The sequence below is a fragment of the Lolium rigidum genome, chromosome 5, assembly GCF_022539505.1.
Source record: "Lolium rigidum isolate FL_2022 chromosome 5, APGP_CSIRO_Lrig_0.1, whole genome shotgun sequence".
NCBI lineage: Eukaryota > Viridiplantae > Streptophyta > Magnoliopsida > Poales > Poaceae > Lolium > Lolium rigidum.
Window position 1 is genome coordinate 127,553,847 of NC_061512.1, and position 18,222 is coordinate 127,572,068.

The window sequence follows — 18,222 nt, forward strand, 5'->3', positions numbered from 1 at the left end:
TAAACGGTGGAATTTGACGGTGAAATTTAAAGGGATGATAGATCAACACCAAAGATAACATATCTGTGGACCAAAACCACAAAAAAAGTAACAAATTCTGAGATCCAAATTCGAGCTATATTTTGGGACAAAAATCTTGGGGAAATTTTTGGGTGAAATTGGTGGAATTGGAGGGACAAATCCATGGCAACCTTTGCTCTGATACCATATGATGCGGCCTGAGCCCGTGTGGGTTGTCCGATCTCACGAATTGACCCGGATGAGTGTGATTGCGGAGGGGGATTCGCGGGGAGGTGGATAAACACGATACAAACACACACACACAAATAGGTTAACCTCGTTGGCCCGAACCACCAACTCGATAGAAGTTGCGAGAAAAGACCAAACAGTAGAAGTCCCACAAAAAGATCGACTAATCGAATCATAGAGATCTAGAAGGGTGAAAAGATCAAAGTTGATAGAAGTGCAAGCAAAAGACCCAAAAGGTAGAAGTGCAAGCAAAAGAGCAACCATCGATAGAAGTCACCAAAGAGATCACAAGGATTCAACAAGGAGGGATACAATAAATGGATCATCTAAGGTGGGGGTTTCCCAAATCCACTAAGGGATAATAGAGGCACAAGCCAATTCATCTACCCTCATGAAGGTGGGGGTAGGTGCCTATTTATAGGTAGGGGACCGAAGGGGTAAGTTACAAGCTGAAAACAGGTAGTTTCGTGATGTAAAGCGTACATGCGGTATATTTAGGCAAACCGAATACGCATAATCTATTTCTTGCCTGGGCACCGTGGTGTCTTAGGCGGTGCTCCCGAGCTGTGACGTCCGATTACGATCGAAAGATTCACATACATCTCCCTCCCACCTACCGCGCCCGACAAGAAAACAATCACTCCCGGAGAGACCGCTCTCGAGCCCAGTAAAATTCCTCATTCGCTCCTCCTCCCTCGAACCCCTCCGCTCTCTTCCCGTACGCATCTCTTTCGTCGGAGGCGACGACTGGCAGCCACATCGAGCAGGGAGGCGGCGGAGGGCGGTGGGGGTGCCTCTGGAAGGTGGCATGGTGGCGGCGCATCGGGCGTCTGGCGCGGTGGCGACGATTCAACGACGACGGTGCAACGCGGTGGCGGTGATTTGACGGAGCGACGCGATGGCAGTGATTCAACAGCAATGGTGCGGCAGATCGTGCTGGTGAGTGCCTCAGCCGCAGCCATACCTACTCCGTCTAGGGATCACCCGCTTCTCGTTCTGAAGGAATCCGTCCCACTCCCCTTATCTGATCTGAATTTTGTGTCCCAAAGGGAATTGGGTCCGAATCCAGGAAGGCTGTCCCGAGGTACACCAGGAACATGGAGGAGGGCAGGAGGGCTAGCTCGCAGATCTAGATGTACATGCTAGGAATCCATGTGATCGTAGTAATTTTTCCTCTGGTCCTAGCTACAGCCTTTTGGAATTAGATGTACTTCTGGTCTTTTTATACATGCAGAATGATGAAAATTTCAGGGTGTAGTTTTCTCCAATTCTAAATGATTTTTTTGCATCTGGATGTATCTTTTATCTTTTTTTCTACATCCAGAATGTTTAATTGATGAACGTGTAAATACTAGCGCGGGTTTTGTGATCCCAGATTTTGTGCATCCGAATGTAACTTTTATCCTTTTTCTACATCCAAAGTCGTGAATGGATACACTAGTTTGTTTTGTGATCCCAGTTTTGTGTATCTGGATGTATTTTTTTTTTCATTTTTCTACATCCATCGCTGCCTTTTTTACATCTAAACAATATTGTTGGAATGATCAAGATGCCAACTGGGATGTATTTTTTGTGTAGTACTAATACACCAAAAGTAGCACAAACTAGTTTCCCTAGCGCTGCCTTTTTTTTACATTCGTAATCTGGGATGTGATTATGCAAACAATGAAATGAATGACATAGTTACATCTTTCTTAATTTATGGATTTTAATACTTGCAGGGTGGTTTTTTTTCCGTATATTGCAAGTGATAGCGATAGCTCTGGAGGAGGGCGTGGGAAGAGGTGAGGGACTAGACGGTGGGACCTGGGTGCATGTGGCATTACGGTGGTCACACTCGTTTTCATGCCACGACGGGACCATAAATTTCCTTTTTCGGAAAACACCGAACGTTGCGCACGTTGTTTTCTATATTTGGGTGGTGCACCCCCTAAGACTAACCAGTGCCTGACACTCCGTAGCAATGCCCAACCGAATATGCCCAACATATACCTAGCATATTCGGTTTATACCCTGCCATATTTAGTGCTTGATATTTAGCCATTGTGGTTAGGATTGGTATCCATGTATATCTGTTGCGGTCAGAAACCCACCGGCGGGCAGCGACTGGCAACACCGTAGAGCCGGGAACAACTCAGGGCTGCGGCTGGCCCCGATCCTCGGAGCGACAGCCCGCAAAGCCTTCCGGTCACACGTCCGATGCTGTCGCAAGGGCGTGTCACCTGACCTATACCAGTCGGGGAAGGTGTTGGATGATGCCTCGCTTAGTTTCTGCGAGGGCATACACGTAAACGTTAAATACGAGCCTCGATCGGCTCTCGAGGTTGTCCCGTGAATCGGCTCAAAGAGCCGATCCACCCATGATTCGTACGAGGTGTACGAATATATGGTGGTCCTGCTTGATCAAGATAAAGCTAAAGCGATCTACGACGATTTAGGGTTTTCACCGCATAATCGGATCATCCTACTCACGATTGGGCCTCGCGCTCGCGTACGGTGATCGTAAGCCGATCCTAGACAGGGCCTAAAAACCAACACGAGGTTGATCCCCGGAACATCCTGTCTAGGGCTAGCAAACTACACCCTACACGCCGCTGGATCCTCCAACCCTTTGTAAGGCCTAACTATTGCGGATATTAAACTAATCCTTGAAGAACAAGGAGCAACCGTAATGGATCGGATCTACTAAACAAAGATCAAGCGGGGTCGCCCCTACACCTAAGATAGGTGTAAGGGCGGCTAGATGTATAAGGGTTGCACTACGACGAGCATATGATACGAAGAACAATGCTAACCCTAACACATCTAAGATAACTACGTTGCTCGCCATCAAAAAGGCTTCAGCCACGAGCAACGCATGAACAACGTAAATAAGCTTATGCTGCCTAGATCGCAAGATGCGATCTAGGCAGCATGGTGCTTACCAGGAGAAACCCTCGAGACGAAGGAGTTGGCGATGCGCCGAGATTGATTGTGTTGAACGTTGGTTGTTGTTTATTCCATAAACCCTAGATACATATTTATAGTCCGTAGACTTTCTAATGTGGGAATAATCCCAACCGTGTACGAGGCAAACTCTAACTAACCGACACGTAATCTAATATGTTACAGATACAAGGGCAAACTAGCCCAAACTTTGCACATAAGGCCGATTCACGTATTTCTTCCGTATATAATCTTCAAGCCCATCTTGATCGCGGCCCACCTCTGATCCGGTCAAATTCTGGTGATAACACATGCCCCCCTGGTTTTGGAAATGACATTTCCAAAATCATCACGCTTTCTTTCGTCGGGTCATGTCGTGGCAGAGCAGAAACCGCCGCAGAATCCTTCATCATGATGCCTTGCCCCTTCCACTTTTCCACGTGGCCTGCGAAATTTTTCCTTTTGGGCACCACTTCCTCGGGAACTGCTGTGGCATTGAATCTCCCTCATATCCCCTTTTATTTAACCGTTCTAAACAGTTCGCTTCTTCATCTCTTCGACCACGGGGTGACTGCAATCTTGGTCAAAGCTCAATAAGCCAATGTCAGCGCATCAAGCCTTCATGATCTATCCTTCATCCTTTCGATCAATGAGTTTGAGTTCCGCCAGATCACCACTCTTGACGAAAATCGCGGCGCAGGACTCGCCGATGGCCACCCAATCGGCTTTCAAAAACAGAGCATCCACCAGGCCAGCTGCCCCCCGAGTCTCAGCCAAGGCGAAACAGAGACGAGGGCACGCCATTCAGACAAATGGACCTGGGCTAGACCATGTCTGAGAGAACTATCATGCAGAGCCAGCCAGAGCCGATCACCCCTCCTCCATTGAAAGTCGATATTGCAGATGATCACACAACGGCTCAGAAGTAGAACTCCTCTGACACAGAGCTAGAGATCCTTGTGTTTTGCACACTCTACTGGTAGATCCCATAAAATTTGTGCTAGAGTCGATGGCCGTGCATCGGCTTTGTCCCTTACATAGGCTGCATATCGTGAAATTTTGTTTTTTTTTTACGGGCCGATTTTTCTATCGGCCCCCAATGTTTCATTGCACATGTATCGCACATGCTCATCTGATTAGGTGCCCCCAATGTTTCATTGCACATGTATCGCACATGCTCATCTGATCAGGTGCCCCCCCGAGCCGATTCTGTCAGGGAACTGCTGAAATCGGCTCCGTGGTAAGCCAGGACGCTATGTGTGAACATCGGCTCGATTAAGACCAGTGTGGACTTCTTCTAGCTCATTAGCCGATGTAACCCCATTTCCCATTAGATTGGCGTTGAACCCAGGCAGAATGGAAGGTGATGATAATTTTGGCCGATTGCTGGAATCGGCCTCCACGTTGCTTGCTCGATGAAGGTTTTGTAATGTTCCTCCATAGATCCTTGGGGCCGATCACCTGGATCGGTATCGCCACGTTCGTCCATCGATGTTTGCTTTTGTTACACGGTCAGGCCGGTGGATAAAACCAGCCTAACCCCGTTCTTTGTCACGTCGATGCGCTCGCAATCGTCCAAATTGATGCCCGAGAGTGGCTCTTGGCCCGATGTCTCCCAAACGTTCATGCCGACCGTCGAAATCTCGGCTGAATCATCTGCGTGGACGACTTCTACTTCATCTCCATCCCACTCGTATTAGGCATTGGTGCATCGTGGATGGGATGCAACAGCTTGGCGTGGATCCAATCTCTCCCTAGTAGGACAACATAGGAGCTTTTTATTGTCGACAATAAAGAACGTCGTAGGGACAGCTTTCCTCCCTACGGTAAGATCCACATTCAGAACACCTTGTGCGTCGGATGCTTGGCCGTTGAAATCGCTCGGTGTTACATTGGTCTTGATCGGATCCGAGCTGGAGCGTCCCAACCGACGTAGCATGGAGTATGGCATAATGTTAATCGCCGCCCGGTGTCCACCAACATCTTGTTGACAGGCTGCCCATTGATGTATCCTCGCAAGTACAGGGCCTTCAGATGCCTGTAACTTCTTTCTCGTGGCTTCTCAAAGATGACCGGCCGTGGGCCGCAGTCAAGTTGTGCCACAGGTGCTTCGTCTAATCCTGGAGCGGAAAACTCCGTTGGAAGGATGAAGACCATGTTTGTGCCAGCCGATGTCTCATCATCGGCTTTCCTTTGCTTGGGGCGCCACTCTTTTCTTTGTGGCCGACCTTCTTCGTCCGGGGTTCGCTGAATTTTGGCGGCCGGATCGGGCCGTGCCTTCCTCAACGTGTGCAGGTATAACCTTTCAGCTTCTTCCAACCCACGTAGACGCTGAACCCTTCGTTTTTGGGAACGGCTGAGCCCATCAGGGCACCACCTTGGCCGATGATATTTGTCTTCTTCATCATCGTCCTCTAGTTCCTCGAGATCTTCCACCCGAGCGGACTCAGCATGCTTGTTCCGAGGCGGGAGAGGCCCTAGACGTTTGAACACGGACACGTTAGCTGCATCCTTCTTCTTTTGTTTGCATTCGCGGCGCTTGCCGATCGTAGGCAATCGGCTCATTCCCGAATCCCAGCGAGTGTCCGAAGAAGGGCAGTCCCGAGTGCCTATCCACGTCGTCTTGCTCCCTCGACTTTTCCTTGGCGTGGCGCTCATATCGCTCCTCGTCGTGATCATGCCGACGACGTCTCCTGTCGTCCCTAGCCAGACGATCCCTTTCATCATCGTCGTTGTATTGTCGGCGTTGGTCATACTTACTCACATACTTGTTGAGGAGGTGATCAGAGAGAGGTCGCTGATATCTTACGTTCCTCACTTCTCCCTCTGTGATGTAGCGCTTGCCGTCGTGGCGGAGCCGATCGCGTGGAGCGGCTTCCTCTCGTGTCTTTGCTATGAGAGCAGCTGCCCTCATCTCCGTCCTTACCGAGTGGTGCCCAGGTCCCACCATGTTGATATTGCACGAGAAATCTGGCCGGCACCCTCCATGGTAAGTATACTCCACCATATTAACGGCGGGGAAGGGGTGTGTGTCGACCTTCATGGCGTACTCGGTTGAAAATTAGCCGCCCTTTTTCTATCGCCATTTGGATCCGCCGACGCCACACCTCGCAGTCGTTGGTGGCGTGGGTGAACGTGTTATGCCACTTGCGGCATGGCTTTCCGTTCAGCTCTTGCACCGTGGGGATCTTGTGGCCTTCGGTACCTTTAGCCGCTTCTCCGTGAGTAAGAGGTCGAAAATCCGCTCGGCTTTGGTCACGTCGAAGTCGAACCCTTTTGGAGGACCTTGTGGCTTAACCCACTTATAGGACACGGGGTTTGCCGCCCGAGCCCATTCAGCCACTGCTACCTCTTGATCTCCTCGCAGCACCTTCATCCTCGTCTCGCCTCAACCGGGACCACCGCTCGCTTGAATTTGTCCCGGTAAACATCCGGGTGGCGCTATTCATATGCCGACAGCCTTCGCACCATGTGCGCCAATGAAGGGTAGTCTCGCTTGGGAGGCCACGTCCTTGATCGATGATGAGAGACCCACCACCGCCAACTCGATCGCTTCTTTTTCACTTACGTGAACCGAATAGCATCGGTTCCTCACGGTCTCGAAGCGCCTGGATGTATTCTCGACACTGTTTCCCCGCGCTTTTGTCGTACTTGTGCTAGATCGGCAATGCCAGCCTCGGAAGCCTCCGAGTGATACTCGCTCATGGAACCGCTCTTCCAACCGCTTCCAAGTCCGGATTGAGTTCGGTGGCAACGATGTGTACCACCCGAAAGCCGATCCTGTGAGGGACTGTGCGAAGAACCTCACACGCAGCTCGTCTGATGCTGAGATCGTGCCCAGCTGTGCCAAATATCGGCAAACATGTTCGATGGAGCTGGAACCATCTGATCCACTAAACTTTGTAAAGTCAGGGAGCCGATATTTGGGTGGTAGCGGGATCAATTCGTACTCGTTGGGGTACGGCTTGGTATAGCCGAATGTCTTCCTTTTCGGCATCATGCCGAACCGATCTTTCGAATTGTACAAATCTGATCCGCGGTGATGGCTGAAGGTGTCGAACCCTGAAGATTCGCCGGGGTGGCATACTTAGCCAGCCATGCTTGCTTTTCCAGTTCTGAGCCAACTACAGGAGCTGGGCTCTGGAGGTTTGTCGGAGTAGCGTACTTAGCTAGCCATGTCTGCTTCTCAAGATCTGCTCCCGACGTTCCTCCTCGCTGTTCCGAGGCCCCCGTCGTTGCAGCCTGGTTCGAGAGTGCCCAGTGCTCGCGTCCGGCACGTATGCGCACGTGTATCCGTGCGGGATCTCCTTGGGCGCCTCAGGTAGGAATCGGTAGTCACTAGGATCACCACCAATCTTGTAGACGACGTATGCCGATGAGTTCGGCACTTCTGGTGCTGCCAACGCGAACGGCAGCGGTGGACGGGACTGGAGTGGCATCTCTCCTTTGTAAGTCCCCGAGCTGGTCCCGACGGAGAATACCGATGGCTCATGATTTCCTAGATCACGCGCGAGCGACACGCTCCAAAGTGTTCACCAGGGCTCTCGAGTGGCGGTGCAGCGAATGAACCACCATGAAGTTGATCTCCGACGCAGCCGACCCGGTGCGTTCTTCCGACGGGGCGGACAGGTCCACTCCATCGAGCGCGCCTCAGGTGAGAACCCCTTCCACCTAATGCCATGGGAGCGGGTTCTGTGGAAAGAGCCGATGAGGTCGGCTTCGAGGACTGCCTTGATCTCGTCATGCTTCTTCTTGAGCTCGTCAGTCAGATCCTCGTACTTGACCGGAGTGCTTTCCGCCATCTCGGATGTAGATGGCGATGCGGTGGATGTCGAAGATTGTCCCACCGGCGTGCCGGAATGTGTTGCGGTCGGAAACCCACCGGCGGGCAGCGACCAACACCGTAGAGCCGGGAACAACTCAGGGCTGCGGCTGGCCCTGGTCCCTCAGAGCGACGGCCCGCAAAGCCTTCTGGTCACATGTCCGATGCTGTCGCAAGGGCGTGCCACCTGACCTATACCCGGTCGGGAAGGTGTTGGATGATGCCTCGCTTAGTTTCCTGCAGGGGCATACACGTAAACGTTAAATACGAGCCTCGATCGGCTCTCGGGTTGTCTCGTGAATCGGCTCAAAGAGCCGATCCACCCATGATTCGTACGAGGTGTACGAATATATGGTGGTCCTGCTTGATCAAGATAAAGCTAAAGCGATCTACGACGATTTAGGGTTTTCACCGCATAATCGGATCATCCTACTCACGATTGGGCCTCGCGCTCTCGTACGGTGATCGTAAGCCGATCCTAGACAGGGCCTAAAAACCAACACGAGGTTGATCCCCGGAACATCCTGTCTAGGGCTTGCAAACTACACCCTACACGCCGCTGGATCCTCCAACCCTTTGTAAGGCCTAACTATTGCGGATATTAAACTAATCCTTGAAGAACAAGGAGTAACCGTAACGGATCGGATCTACTAAACAAAGATCAAGCGGGGTGCCGCCCCTACACCTAAGATAGGTGTAAGGGCGGCTAGATGTATAAGGGTTGCACTACGACGGCATATGATACGAAGAACAATGCTAACCCTAACACATCTAAGATAACTACGTTGCTCGCCATCAAAAAGGCTTCAGCACGAGCAACGCATGAACAACGTAAATAAGCTTATGCTGCCTAGATCGCAAGATGCGATCTAGGCAGCATGGTGCTTACCAGGAGAAACCCTCGAGACGAAGGAGTTGGCGATGCGCCGAGATTGATTGTGTTGAACGTTGGTTGTTGTTTATTCCATAAACCCTAGATACATATTTATAGTCCGTAGACTTTCTAATGTGGGAATAATCCCAACCGTGTACGAGGCAAACTCTAACTAACCGACACGTAATCTAATATGTTACAGATACAAGGGCAAACTAGCCCAAACTTTGCATATAAGGCCGATTCACGTATTTCTTCCGTATATAATCTTCAAGCCCATCTTGATCGCGGCCCACCTCTGATCCGGTCAAATTCTGGTGATAACAATATCTTGTGTAAATGGCTATATATATGAGATACGTGAAAGACCACAATGTGTGGCAAATCATTCTTCTCTTCTAATTCTATCATGGTATCAGAGCATACATCACTTGCTCCAAGTCGGATACGTCGCTCTTCATCCTTCACGGTATACACGACACGGCATACTTGCTCCTCTACATCGACGACATCATCCTCACAGCTTCGTCTACGTCCATACTCGAGCGCGTCATCACCGCCCTATGAGTTTGCCATGACCGATCTGGGCGAGCTTCATCACTTCCTCGACATTGCCGTCCGACGAGATTCCTAGAGGATGTTTCTCTCCCAGACCCAGTACGCTCTCGAGATTCTCGACCGTGCCGGCATGAGCTCCTGCCACCCCGCGTCCACGCCTGTGGACACCTCGCCGAAGCATGCGGCCGAGGCTGGTCGTCCTGTCGCCGATCCCTCCGCCTACCGCAGCTTGGCGGGTGCTCTTCAGTACCTGACATTCACTCGTCCGGACATCGCCTACGCCGTGCAGCAGATTTTCTTCACATGGACGACCCTCGCGATCAGCACTTGGCTTTGGTCAAACAAGTTCTTCGGTATGTCAAGGGCACGCTTCGTCACGGTCTCCAGCTCACGCCTTCCGCGACGGACCGCCTCGTCGCCTACACCGACACGGATTGGGCTGACTGTCCAGACACCCGGCGCTCCACCTCTGGGTACTGCGTCTTCCTCGGCGACAACTTGATTTCTTGGTCTTGCAAGCGTCAACACACGGTGTCTCACTCTAGCGCTGAAGCGGAGTATCGGGCTGGCGCCAACGCCGTCGCCGAAGCAAGTTGGCTTCGCCAACTCCTCCAGGAGCTTCATCGCCCACTTCATAGTGCCATTGTTGTCGTTTGCGACAATGTGAGCGCTGTGTACATGTCCACGAATCCCTTCCAGCACCAGCGCACCAAACACATCGAGATCGACCTTCACTTCGTTCGAGACCGTGTTGCGTTGGGGCACATTCGAGTTCTTCATGTGCCATCGTCTCGACAATTCGCGGACATCTTCACCAAATGCCTAGCATCACTGCTGTTCTTGGATTTCCGGTCCAGTCTCAGCGTCCGAGAGTCTCCCGTTGCGACTGCGGGGGGGGGGGGGGGGGGGGGGGTGTTAGGCAAACCGAATATGCCCAACATATACCTAGCATATTCGGTTTATACCTTGCCATATTTAGTGCTTGATATTTGGCCATTATGGTTAGGATTGGTATCCATGTATATCTTGTGTAAATGCCTATATATATGAAATACGTGAAAGACCACAATGTGTGGCAAATCATTCCCCTCTTCTAATTCTATCAGTATATATCTGTTGATCCAACTGCGTGATGTATATCTTTTAGATACTATAAGTAAAGTATGATTTAATCTGAATAAACAGTTCGTGAAGCATGGTTGTTTAAATAATATAACTAAACTAATCATAATAGATGAAGAGGTTGACAATGTTCGAGAATAAGTCATTGTCCGAGAAGAAGTCCTCAAACAATTTTGCTAGTAGTCATGCTAGAGCGCTACTAAAAAATCTGATCGCCCCTCACTGGTACATCAAACATCAAAAATATAAATTACATGCATTGGTATGCGCTCGGCTATGTGCCGCCATGTAAATTACATGCATTGGTATGTGAGTGTGACCGGATTATGCGCTCAACTCATTTTATAGGATGCTTCAACTCTCTTCTAACTAACAATATGGGACTAAAATTTAATCTCACCTTTTACCATGCATATACACCATATGAGAATTTTAAAATTTGTATTGGGATAGGAACTAAGACTCACTAGCTAAATTCCAAAAATATAGGTTGCCATCATTTTGAGCTCCCCGAGGAAAAAGCCGAGTGAGCGCTTTTCTTCCTTGCAACTTCGCAAGACATCAAGACATTGATTACGTCAATTACAATTTGCTATGATCTATGAGATCAAAAGGTGGAAGTTGTTCCAATTGTTTGTGTTAATGGCTTGACTTTGCCTTTTATTTATACAATCTCAAATATGATATACTTAATGTGGAAGTTGTAATGCTCGTTACTTCCCCGCATGCTGAGGCTAGCTCCTCCCAACAAACCTTGTTTGCGCGTTATATCTCTGGTTGATTTCGTGAAGATAACTGCATCCCCAGATTATCAAAGTGGAAAGTATAGTGGGGGCATATGCAGTGAACACCCTTTCTGCATCCTAGCTACATGCCCAGAATTAGGTTTATCTTCACGTTCTTTTAAGCATGCTTGGGTGTTAGTTCCTCATGGTCAATTAAACAATGGAAAATTTACGTACTAGAACAATTGTTTCTCCTCAGTACTTTTTCAACGATGATGATGTCATAGCTGGGTGACACTACACAAGAAAATTAGAACTTTCAGTTCATTGATGGTCACCTTATTTCTGATGGGTACGCCAAGGTATAAATCTTTCAAACATCTACTTTTTGTTCGAATTGAGCTTCTCATTTAGTCTCCATATTTCTTCAAGAAGATGGTGGGAAAAATGTTAAATATTTGAAACATCTAGTTTTTTTTTGTTAAAATTGAGCTTCTTTATTTAGTCTATCTATATTTCTTGAAGAAGATAGCGGGGAAATTGTTATGCTTGGTTAATGTGGTGATTTTTTATGAGAGTGTTTAAAATTTAAACAGCCTTTGTATCATGAGATCAGAAGAATTAGGAAAAAAATAGTTATAATAATCAGATAATGTGGTGCCTCGAAAAGAGACTATAAAACAGGCTAATGTTTTTTGAAGAAGATGGTGGAAAAAACTGGTAGACCAATTAAAGTGGAGATTATTTTTAAGACTGCGACATAAGATACATGTGAAGACCCAGGCGCTTAGTTATGTGGCTTTGAAGTAATTTTTAATTTCAATTTTCAAGATTTCATCCAAAATTCCTAAATTGCTTAGTTATATGGATCTCATGTGATATATATTGCACTTGTTACAAGAAATGTTGGCAATGATGTGCAATAATGTTTATTTTGTGTAGGGAACTCGGTCATAATCAGAATTGGTTGTCACATGTAGCAAAGAAGGAACGTTTATTTTTTGACTTCCCATGAAAGGGTAAGGAAAACTTCAAACCTTTTATACAATGGAGAAGGAAAACTTCACGGTTACAACGAATTAGAACTACAATTTATAGAAGAATTTATACAAGCTGCAAGTTGTCCAATAATAACCAATCAAATTTTATGCTAACCGACCAACATCGAATTTTGTTCGTCAATATGGTTACTTGTTCAATCTCCGACAGTTCTTCCTAATCTCCCCATCTCTTCCGGTCAGCGGGCCAATGTTCCCCATTTTGATCATGGAGGTTGCAAAGTTACTGAAAAAGTCACTCTGGCTCCCGGAGAACCTGCGAATAATCGGTGCGGTGGTCGTCGCAGCGACAGGGTCGGACAACATAACCTGGTCGGACGGGAGCTCGACGCGCCCCTGCAGGAGGTTGCCATAGTATTTGTTATCGAACACGTCGGGGGTGACCCCGTCGAGGTTCACCAGCGCCCCCACAGCCTGCCCGTTCGTGCAGTTCCGCATCGTGAACTGGCATTGCGCCCGCCCGAAGGTGTGCGCTCCCTGGAGGGCGACGAGGTCGGTGTCATCGAGGCCCAGGTTCTTGAACTTCTCCTGGAGCGTCTCCAAGGGGTCGAAGGGGCTCGGGAGGTTTTTGGCGCTCTCGATGTTTGTCGTGGTGCCGTCGCGGCGGCCGAGCGGCACGCTCCAGTACGGCCCTCCGGCCAGCTCGACGGAGATCTCGGCGGCGAGGGTGAGGATGTCGGCGCAAGACACGATGCCGGGGCAAGCGTTCTCCAGGGTGCGCTTGATGTCGTCGACCACGTCAAACCCGCGCGCTGACCGGTCGTTGGCGGGGACTTTCTTCTCCGTCATGATACCCGCCTGGAGGTCCTCGTCGAGCAAGAGGGAACCGTCACAGCCCTAAACAAATGAACGACGCCGATGCATGAGAAGATAGACTTTATTAATTACCCTACCATTCGATCGACGCAAATGGTTTGTTTAGATATGCACCATGCAAGTACTTACGTTGACGAAGCAGTCGTGAAAGTGGAGGCGGATGAGGCTGGCCGGGATGCGCGTGTCGGCGACCCGGGCGTCCTGGATGACGCGCCGGACAATGTCCCGTGTGCTAGGGCATGAGTTGTCGTAGAACGACGAGCTCAACCCACCTTGGGCGTGAGCGCCGTGGCTGAGAAGTAGGACCAGGGCTGCCGCGAGCAAGAGGCCGCAGTTTGCAGCTGACGGCAAGCTAGAAGAAGCGGCCATGAGCGCTGCCTTGGGAGAAGCTGGTTCAATCGACAAGCTAGCTAGAAGAAGAGATGGAGATGGTGTGAGGAAAACGGGAACTCCATGGAGGCTATTTGTAGTCTTGATCCATTAGCGGAGGCCGGTGTTGACCTTTTAACTACGATTTTGCAGGAGCGCGTTTGACATGTTCCGCTTGCCTATTGTGAACTTGAGTATTGGCCCTGCTGTTAGCCGCCGCAGGCTTCCCTGCACGCGGCTGCCCATTTTATTTTATCCGTATTTTGTATGATTAGCGAGAACAAGTTGGCGGCGACATGCAGAAGAGGTCATCCTGAAGAAATTTTCTCATATACTTATATGGTTATTAGCAAGAACAAGTTGGTTGCTAGTATAGGTAGTACAAGAAAATGTGCTGACATCTATATGGGTGTCGACTGAGAACTAACTTCATTCTCAGATAATATCATCAAATCTTAGTTGCAACTCATAACTAGTACGAATCATGATACAAATCAAACGGTGTATGACTTGACTGAGTACGAAGTTAATTCTCAGCTAACTAGCAAATCTTAACTTGAGTTCATTGCCAGGAAACAGCTGAGGGGCCGGGTCATGTTGAATTGTTGATCTATCCCTATTTTATGGGATTAGCAAGAAATTAGAGGCGAGATGATGATGTGATAAGGGAAGAGGTCACCGATCCTGAAAAAACTGTGTTATCTATGTTGCGTGTGGCTGCACTGAAAAGCGACGACTGATTAATTAACGTCAGACCGTTACCAGGAAACAGCTACGGCCGAATCCAACCGTGTGATCCTTGTATCTCTGCTATCATCGTTCACGTGCTCACCGTGGACAAAGCCCTACGAGCACGTATGCCTAACGATTTTGACCGAGCTGATCGAAGGTTTTGTTCCTTGTGAGATAGCTAGAACTTCCTTCCGCCGGCTTCAAACTTTTTAGAAACAAGGAAATCAAGGAAATTTTTCTTCTTTTTTTTGCAGAGGGACAATTTTCTTCTTTTGACAACAGAGAATTCTTTAAATCATCTGTATTGTAATTTTCTTAAACAAGGTAAAAGAATCATTATTCTTATTGCATAAAGATTGTTTAAAGAGGTTTCCAACAAGGTGATCCAGGACATCTGCGTACTTTCACGGCACTACAACACTCAACGCCTTAACACAGGCTAAGGACCACAACCTCGTTCTTAATCTTCGCCGGCCATAACAATCATGGACGCAATAAAGTGGTTTCTAAAAACCATAACATGCATCCCCATATCCCAAATTTCCCAGGAGACAATCATAACTAGGAAAGCTATAGCCATTCTTGATGGACCCTATTTAACGAAAAGTGTTTTTCGCTCCTGAGCTCCAGTGCTCTCGCCATTTAAAAAATATGTTTATAAGTTATCAAAAAGTCTGAAAAATAATTTTGTAGATTGTCAGTGATATATCTTACAATCATGCAAAATCTCAACAAAAATTTCTTTTTTACTTTGTGCTAGACAAAAATAACAAAATCTGACATGTTTTTGGAGATTTGAAAATGACTACCCAGATCTGCACTTTTGTCATTTTTGTGCAGCTTAAAATATAAAGTATTTTAAATTGATATTTTACTCATTTGTGGAATACATTATTGGCTATATGTAGATATTTTCAGATTTTTTTGAAACTCAAAAATATAATTTTTAATTTATCTGAAAAACGAGATCACTGGTGCCCATGCGCACCAAATCTCTGTCCTTTAACTAAGAACTGCATTCATCCACCCATTCTTTATGATGTAAGAAGAGTACCAGTCCTTGGGAAAAACTTGCATAGCCAAAATTCTTGACATCGTCTTCGCTCGAGTCTATTCGTGGTACGAACTCTATTTTAGATAAAACTAGCCGTTGTAAGAAACAAGTATGTGACTAGTCACATGCAGTAAACAAGGAATATTTACATTTAACTTCCGCTGGAAGGGAGAAGGAACACATTACATTTAGAATAAATCAAAAATAACTTATACAAGCATGCACGACCAAAAGAATAATTTATACAAGCATGCACAAAGAGAAAAGGAACACTTTACATTTATCTAAGAAAGAAATATTTATATTTAGCTTATGCGGGAAGGGACACTTTATAGTTAGAATGAATCAAAAGAATAATTTGTACAATTATGCAGGATGAAATGTAAAACTGAAACAATTAAATTTTATGTCCATTGACAAGCATTGAATCTTGTTCCTTAATAAGGTTTCTTGTTCACCCTGCGGCAGTTCTTCCTAATCTCTCCATCTCTTCCGGTCAGCGGGCTTATGTTTCCCATTTTGATCATGGAGGCTGCAAAGTTTTTGAAGAAGTCCTTCTGGCTGCTAGAGAACCGGCGAACAATCGGCGCGGTGGTCGCTGCCGCTCTGGGGTCAGACATCATAACCTGGTCAGACAGGAGGGGGGCACGCCCCCGCAGGAGGTTGCCGTAGTACTTGTTGTCAAACACGTTGGGAGTGGCAGCATCAAGGTTCACCAGCGTCCCCTCATCTTGCCCGACCGTGCACTCCTGCTGCGTGAACTGACACTGTGTCCGCCCAAAGGTGTGGGCTCCCTGGAGGGCGACGAGGTCAGTGTCGTCGAGACCCATGTTTTTGAATTTCTCTAGAAGGATATCCAGAGGGTCAAACGGGCTCGGGAGATCTTCGGCACTCTTAATGTTGGTCTTGGTGCCATCACGGCGTCCTAGAGGCACGCTCCAGGACGGCCCTCCAGCTAGTTCGACAGAGATCTCGGCAGCAAGGGTGAGGATGTCGGCACATGAAACAATGCCAGGGCAAGCTTTCTCCAACGCGCGCTTGATGTTGTCGACCACCTTAAACCCGCGCGCTGACTGGTCATTGCCAGGGGCTTTCTTCTCGCTCACTATCCCCAAGTAGACATCGTCATCGAGCAGTAGCGAGCCATCACAACCCTGGACAAATTAAAATAAAATAGACTGATGAGACAGTGTACCATGGGGTACTATCGATCAACAACACGATAAATTATGCGGTTTTTGTAAACTCACATTGACGAAGCAGTCGTGAAAGTGTAAGCGGATGAGGCTGGCCGGGATGCGTGCGTCAGTGACCCGGGCGTCTTGGATGACTCGCTTGACAATGTCCCGTGTATCGGGGCATGAGTTGTCGTAGAAAGACGAGCTCAACCCAGCACGGGAACCACCATAAGCGTGAGCGCCATGGCTCAGCACTAGAGTCAGTGCTGCTATGAGCAAGAGGCTGCAGCGAGCAGCTGACGACAAGGTAGAAGAAACGGCCATGTGCAGTATTACAAGTTCACAAAGAGAAATGTCAGCCGACACCAGCAAGCAAGCTAGCTGCAAGATAGAAGGAAAGAAATGTATCGCAGAGAGATGGGTATGAGATGTGAGGAAAACGGGGATGCTATGGAGGCCCTATTTGTAGTCTTGATCCAGGCCGGTGTGTTCACCTTTTTGCTAGGACTAGGATTTTGCGGAAGCGTGTTTTGACATGTTCCACATTCACGTGCCCGCCGTTGTCAACTGTTGAGTATTGGCGCCGCAGCATTGCTTTCGTGCACGCGGCTCCTCCTGTAATTTTATCCGATCCGTGTATTTACATAATCAGCAAAAACAAGTTGACGGCGAGATGCAGAAGAGGTCCTGATGATTTTTTTCCTTACATAGTAGTACTTATAAAAATTAACGAGAATAAGTCAGTGACTACTATGCCGTACAAGAAAATATGCCGACGGGAGTTCGTTGTCAGTAAACAGCTGAGGGACTGGATCACTTTATTCTATCCTTATTTTATACGATTAGCGAGAAGAAGTTGGGGATGAGAGATGATGGGCTGAGGAACAGGTCGTCCTGAAGAAATTGTGTTATGTATATCTCAGTGTGTGGTTAACGTCAAAGTGTTGCCAGGAAACAGCTGCTACTCCTCTTTGTATGCTGCTCTACCAACCAAAAAAAAGGTCAACCCCCGTGTTGCTCCTCAAGGGGTCACTCGGGGGTACCCTAAAGCAGCCGCCAGCCCCCTCCCACCTGCGCCCCCTCCTGCCTGCCTTTTTACGCCAGGTCGGCGATATGTTTGTTGTCGGTCTCCTTATTCTAGCCGCTGACAAGTTCCGGTGTTCCTGTTGGTGATCTCCGAAGTTTGGCGCATGGTACCACTTGGTATCTAAAGCGGACTCGATGCGGTTGCCCGCGCCCTTATCTTGAGCCAGAGTGGCTTTATTTTTGGGCGAGGCGCGAAGCTTCATCTTCTTGTCCGTGCCATGGGATATGTCTTAATATAGATTTTCATGAAATTGATAGAGGTGGAAAAAATCATGGTGGCTGCGATCCAGGTTGGTAATGGAGGAGAGGTAGGGTGTCAAGTTGGGATCCCAGTGGGATTTCACTTATAATGTATTTTCTTATTTTCTAGTTCAAATTCTAGTGTCAAAATTTACACTACAAAAATCGAAATGCACTACAAATGGGACTATGGTGGGATCCCACTTGACAACCTAGCCGGAGAGGGTACTGGTTGCAATCAAGACTATGTGGCACATGCTTCTCCCTATCTAGCAGGTGTTTGGCAACTTGCAGCGGCAGCCTTGGCAGGCGGGGGTGTTAGTACAAGTGGACTGCATTCTTGGCGGCGCTCCTCAAGTAGCGAGCCTCGATTTTTAGGGTGAAAATCAAGGTCTCGCCTTCATCGGTTGTAGC

The 18,222-nt window shown here is 48.2% G+C and overlaps 2 protein-coding genes across 2 annotated transcripts; both read right to left on the reverse strand.

Annotated features, from left to right (window-relative positions):
* Nucleotides 1–12,462: 12,462 nt before the first annotated feature.
* Nucleotides 12,463–13,518, reverse strand: LOC124651232 (peroxidase 2-like). Its single transcript, XM_047190351.1, has 2 exons — nucleotides 13,279–13,518; nucleotides 12,463–13,170 (listed from the first exon to the last, which is right to left on the reverse strand). Exons 1-2 carry the CDS (start codon nucleotides 13,516–13,518, stop codon nucleotides 12,463–12,465), a joined length of 948 nt encoding a protein of 315 aa, XP_047046307.1.
* Nucleotides 13,519–15,721: 2,203 nt separating this feature from the next.
* On the reverse strand, nucleotides 15,722–16,806 carry LOC124651131 (peroxidase 2-like). Its single transcript, XM_047190268.1, has 2 exons — nucleotides 16,555–16,806; nucleotides 15,722–16,458 (listed from the first exon to the last, which is right to left on the reverse strand). Exons 1-2 carry the CDS (start codon nucleotides 16,804–16,806, stop codon nucleotides 15,742–15,744), a joined length of 969 nt encoding a protein of 322 aa, XP_047046224.1. The 3' UTR covers nucleotides 15,722–15,741.
* Between the last annotated feature and the right edge of the window lie 1,416 nt (nucleotides 16,807–18,222).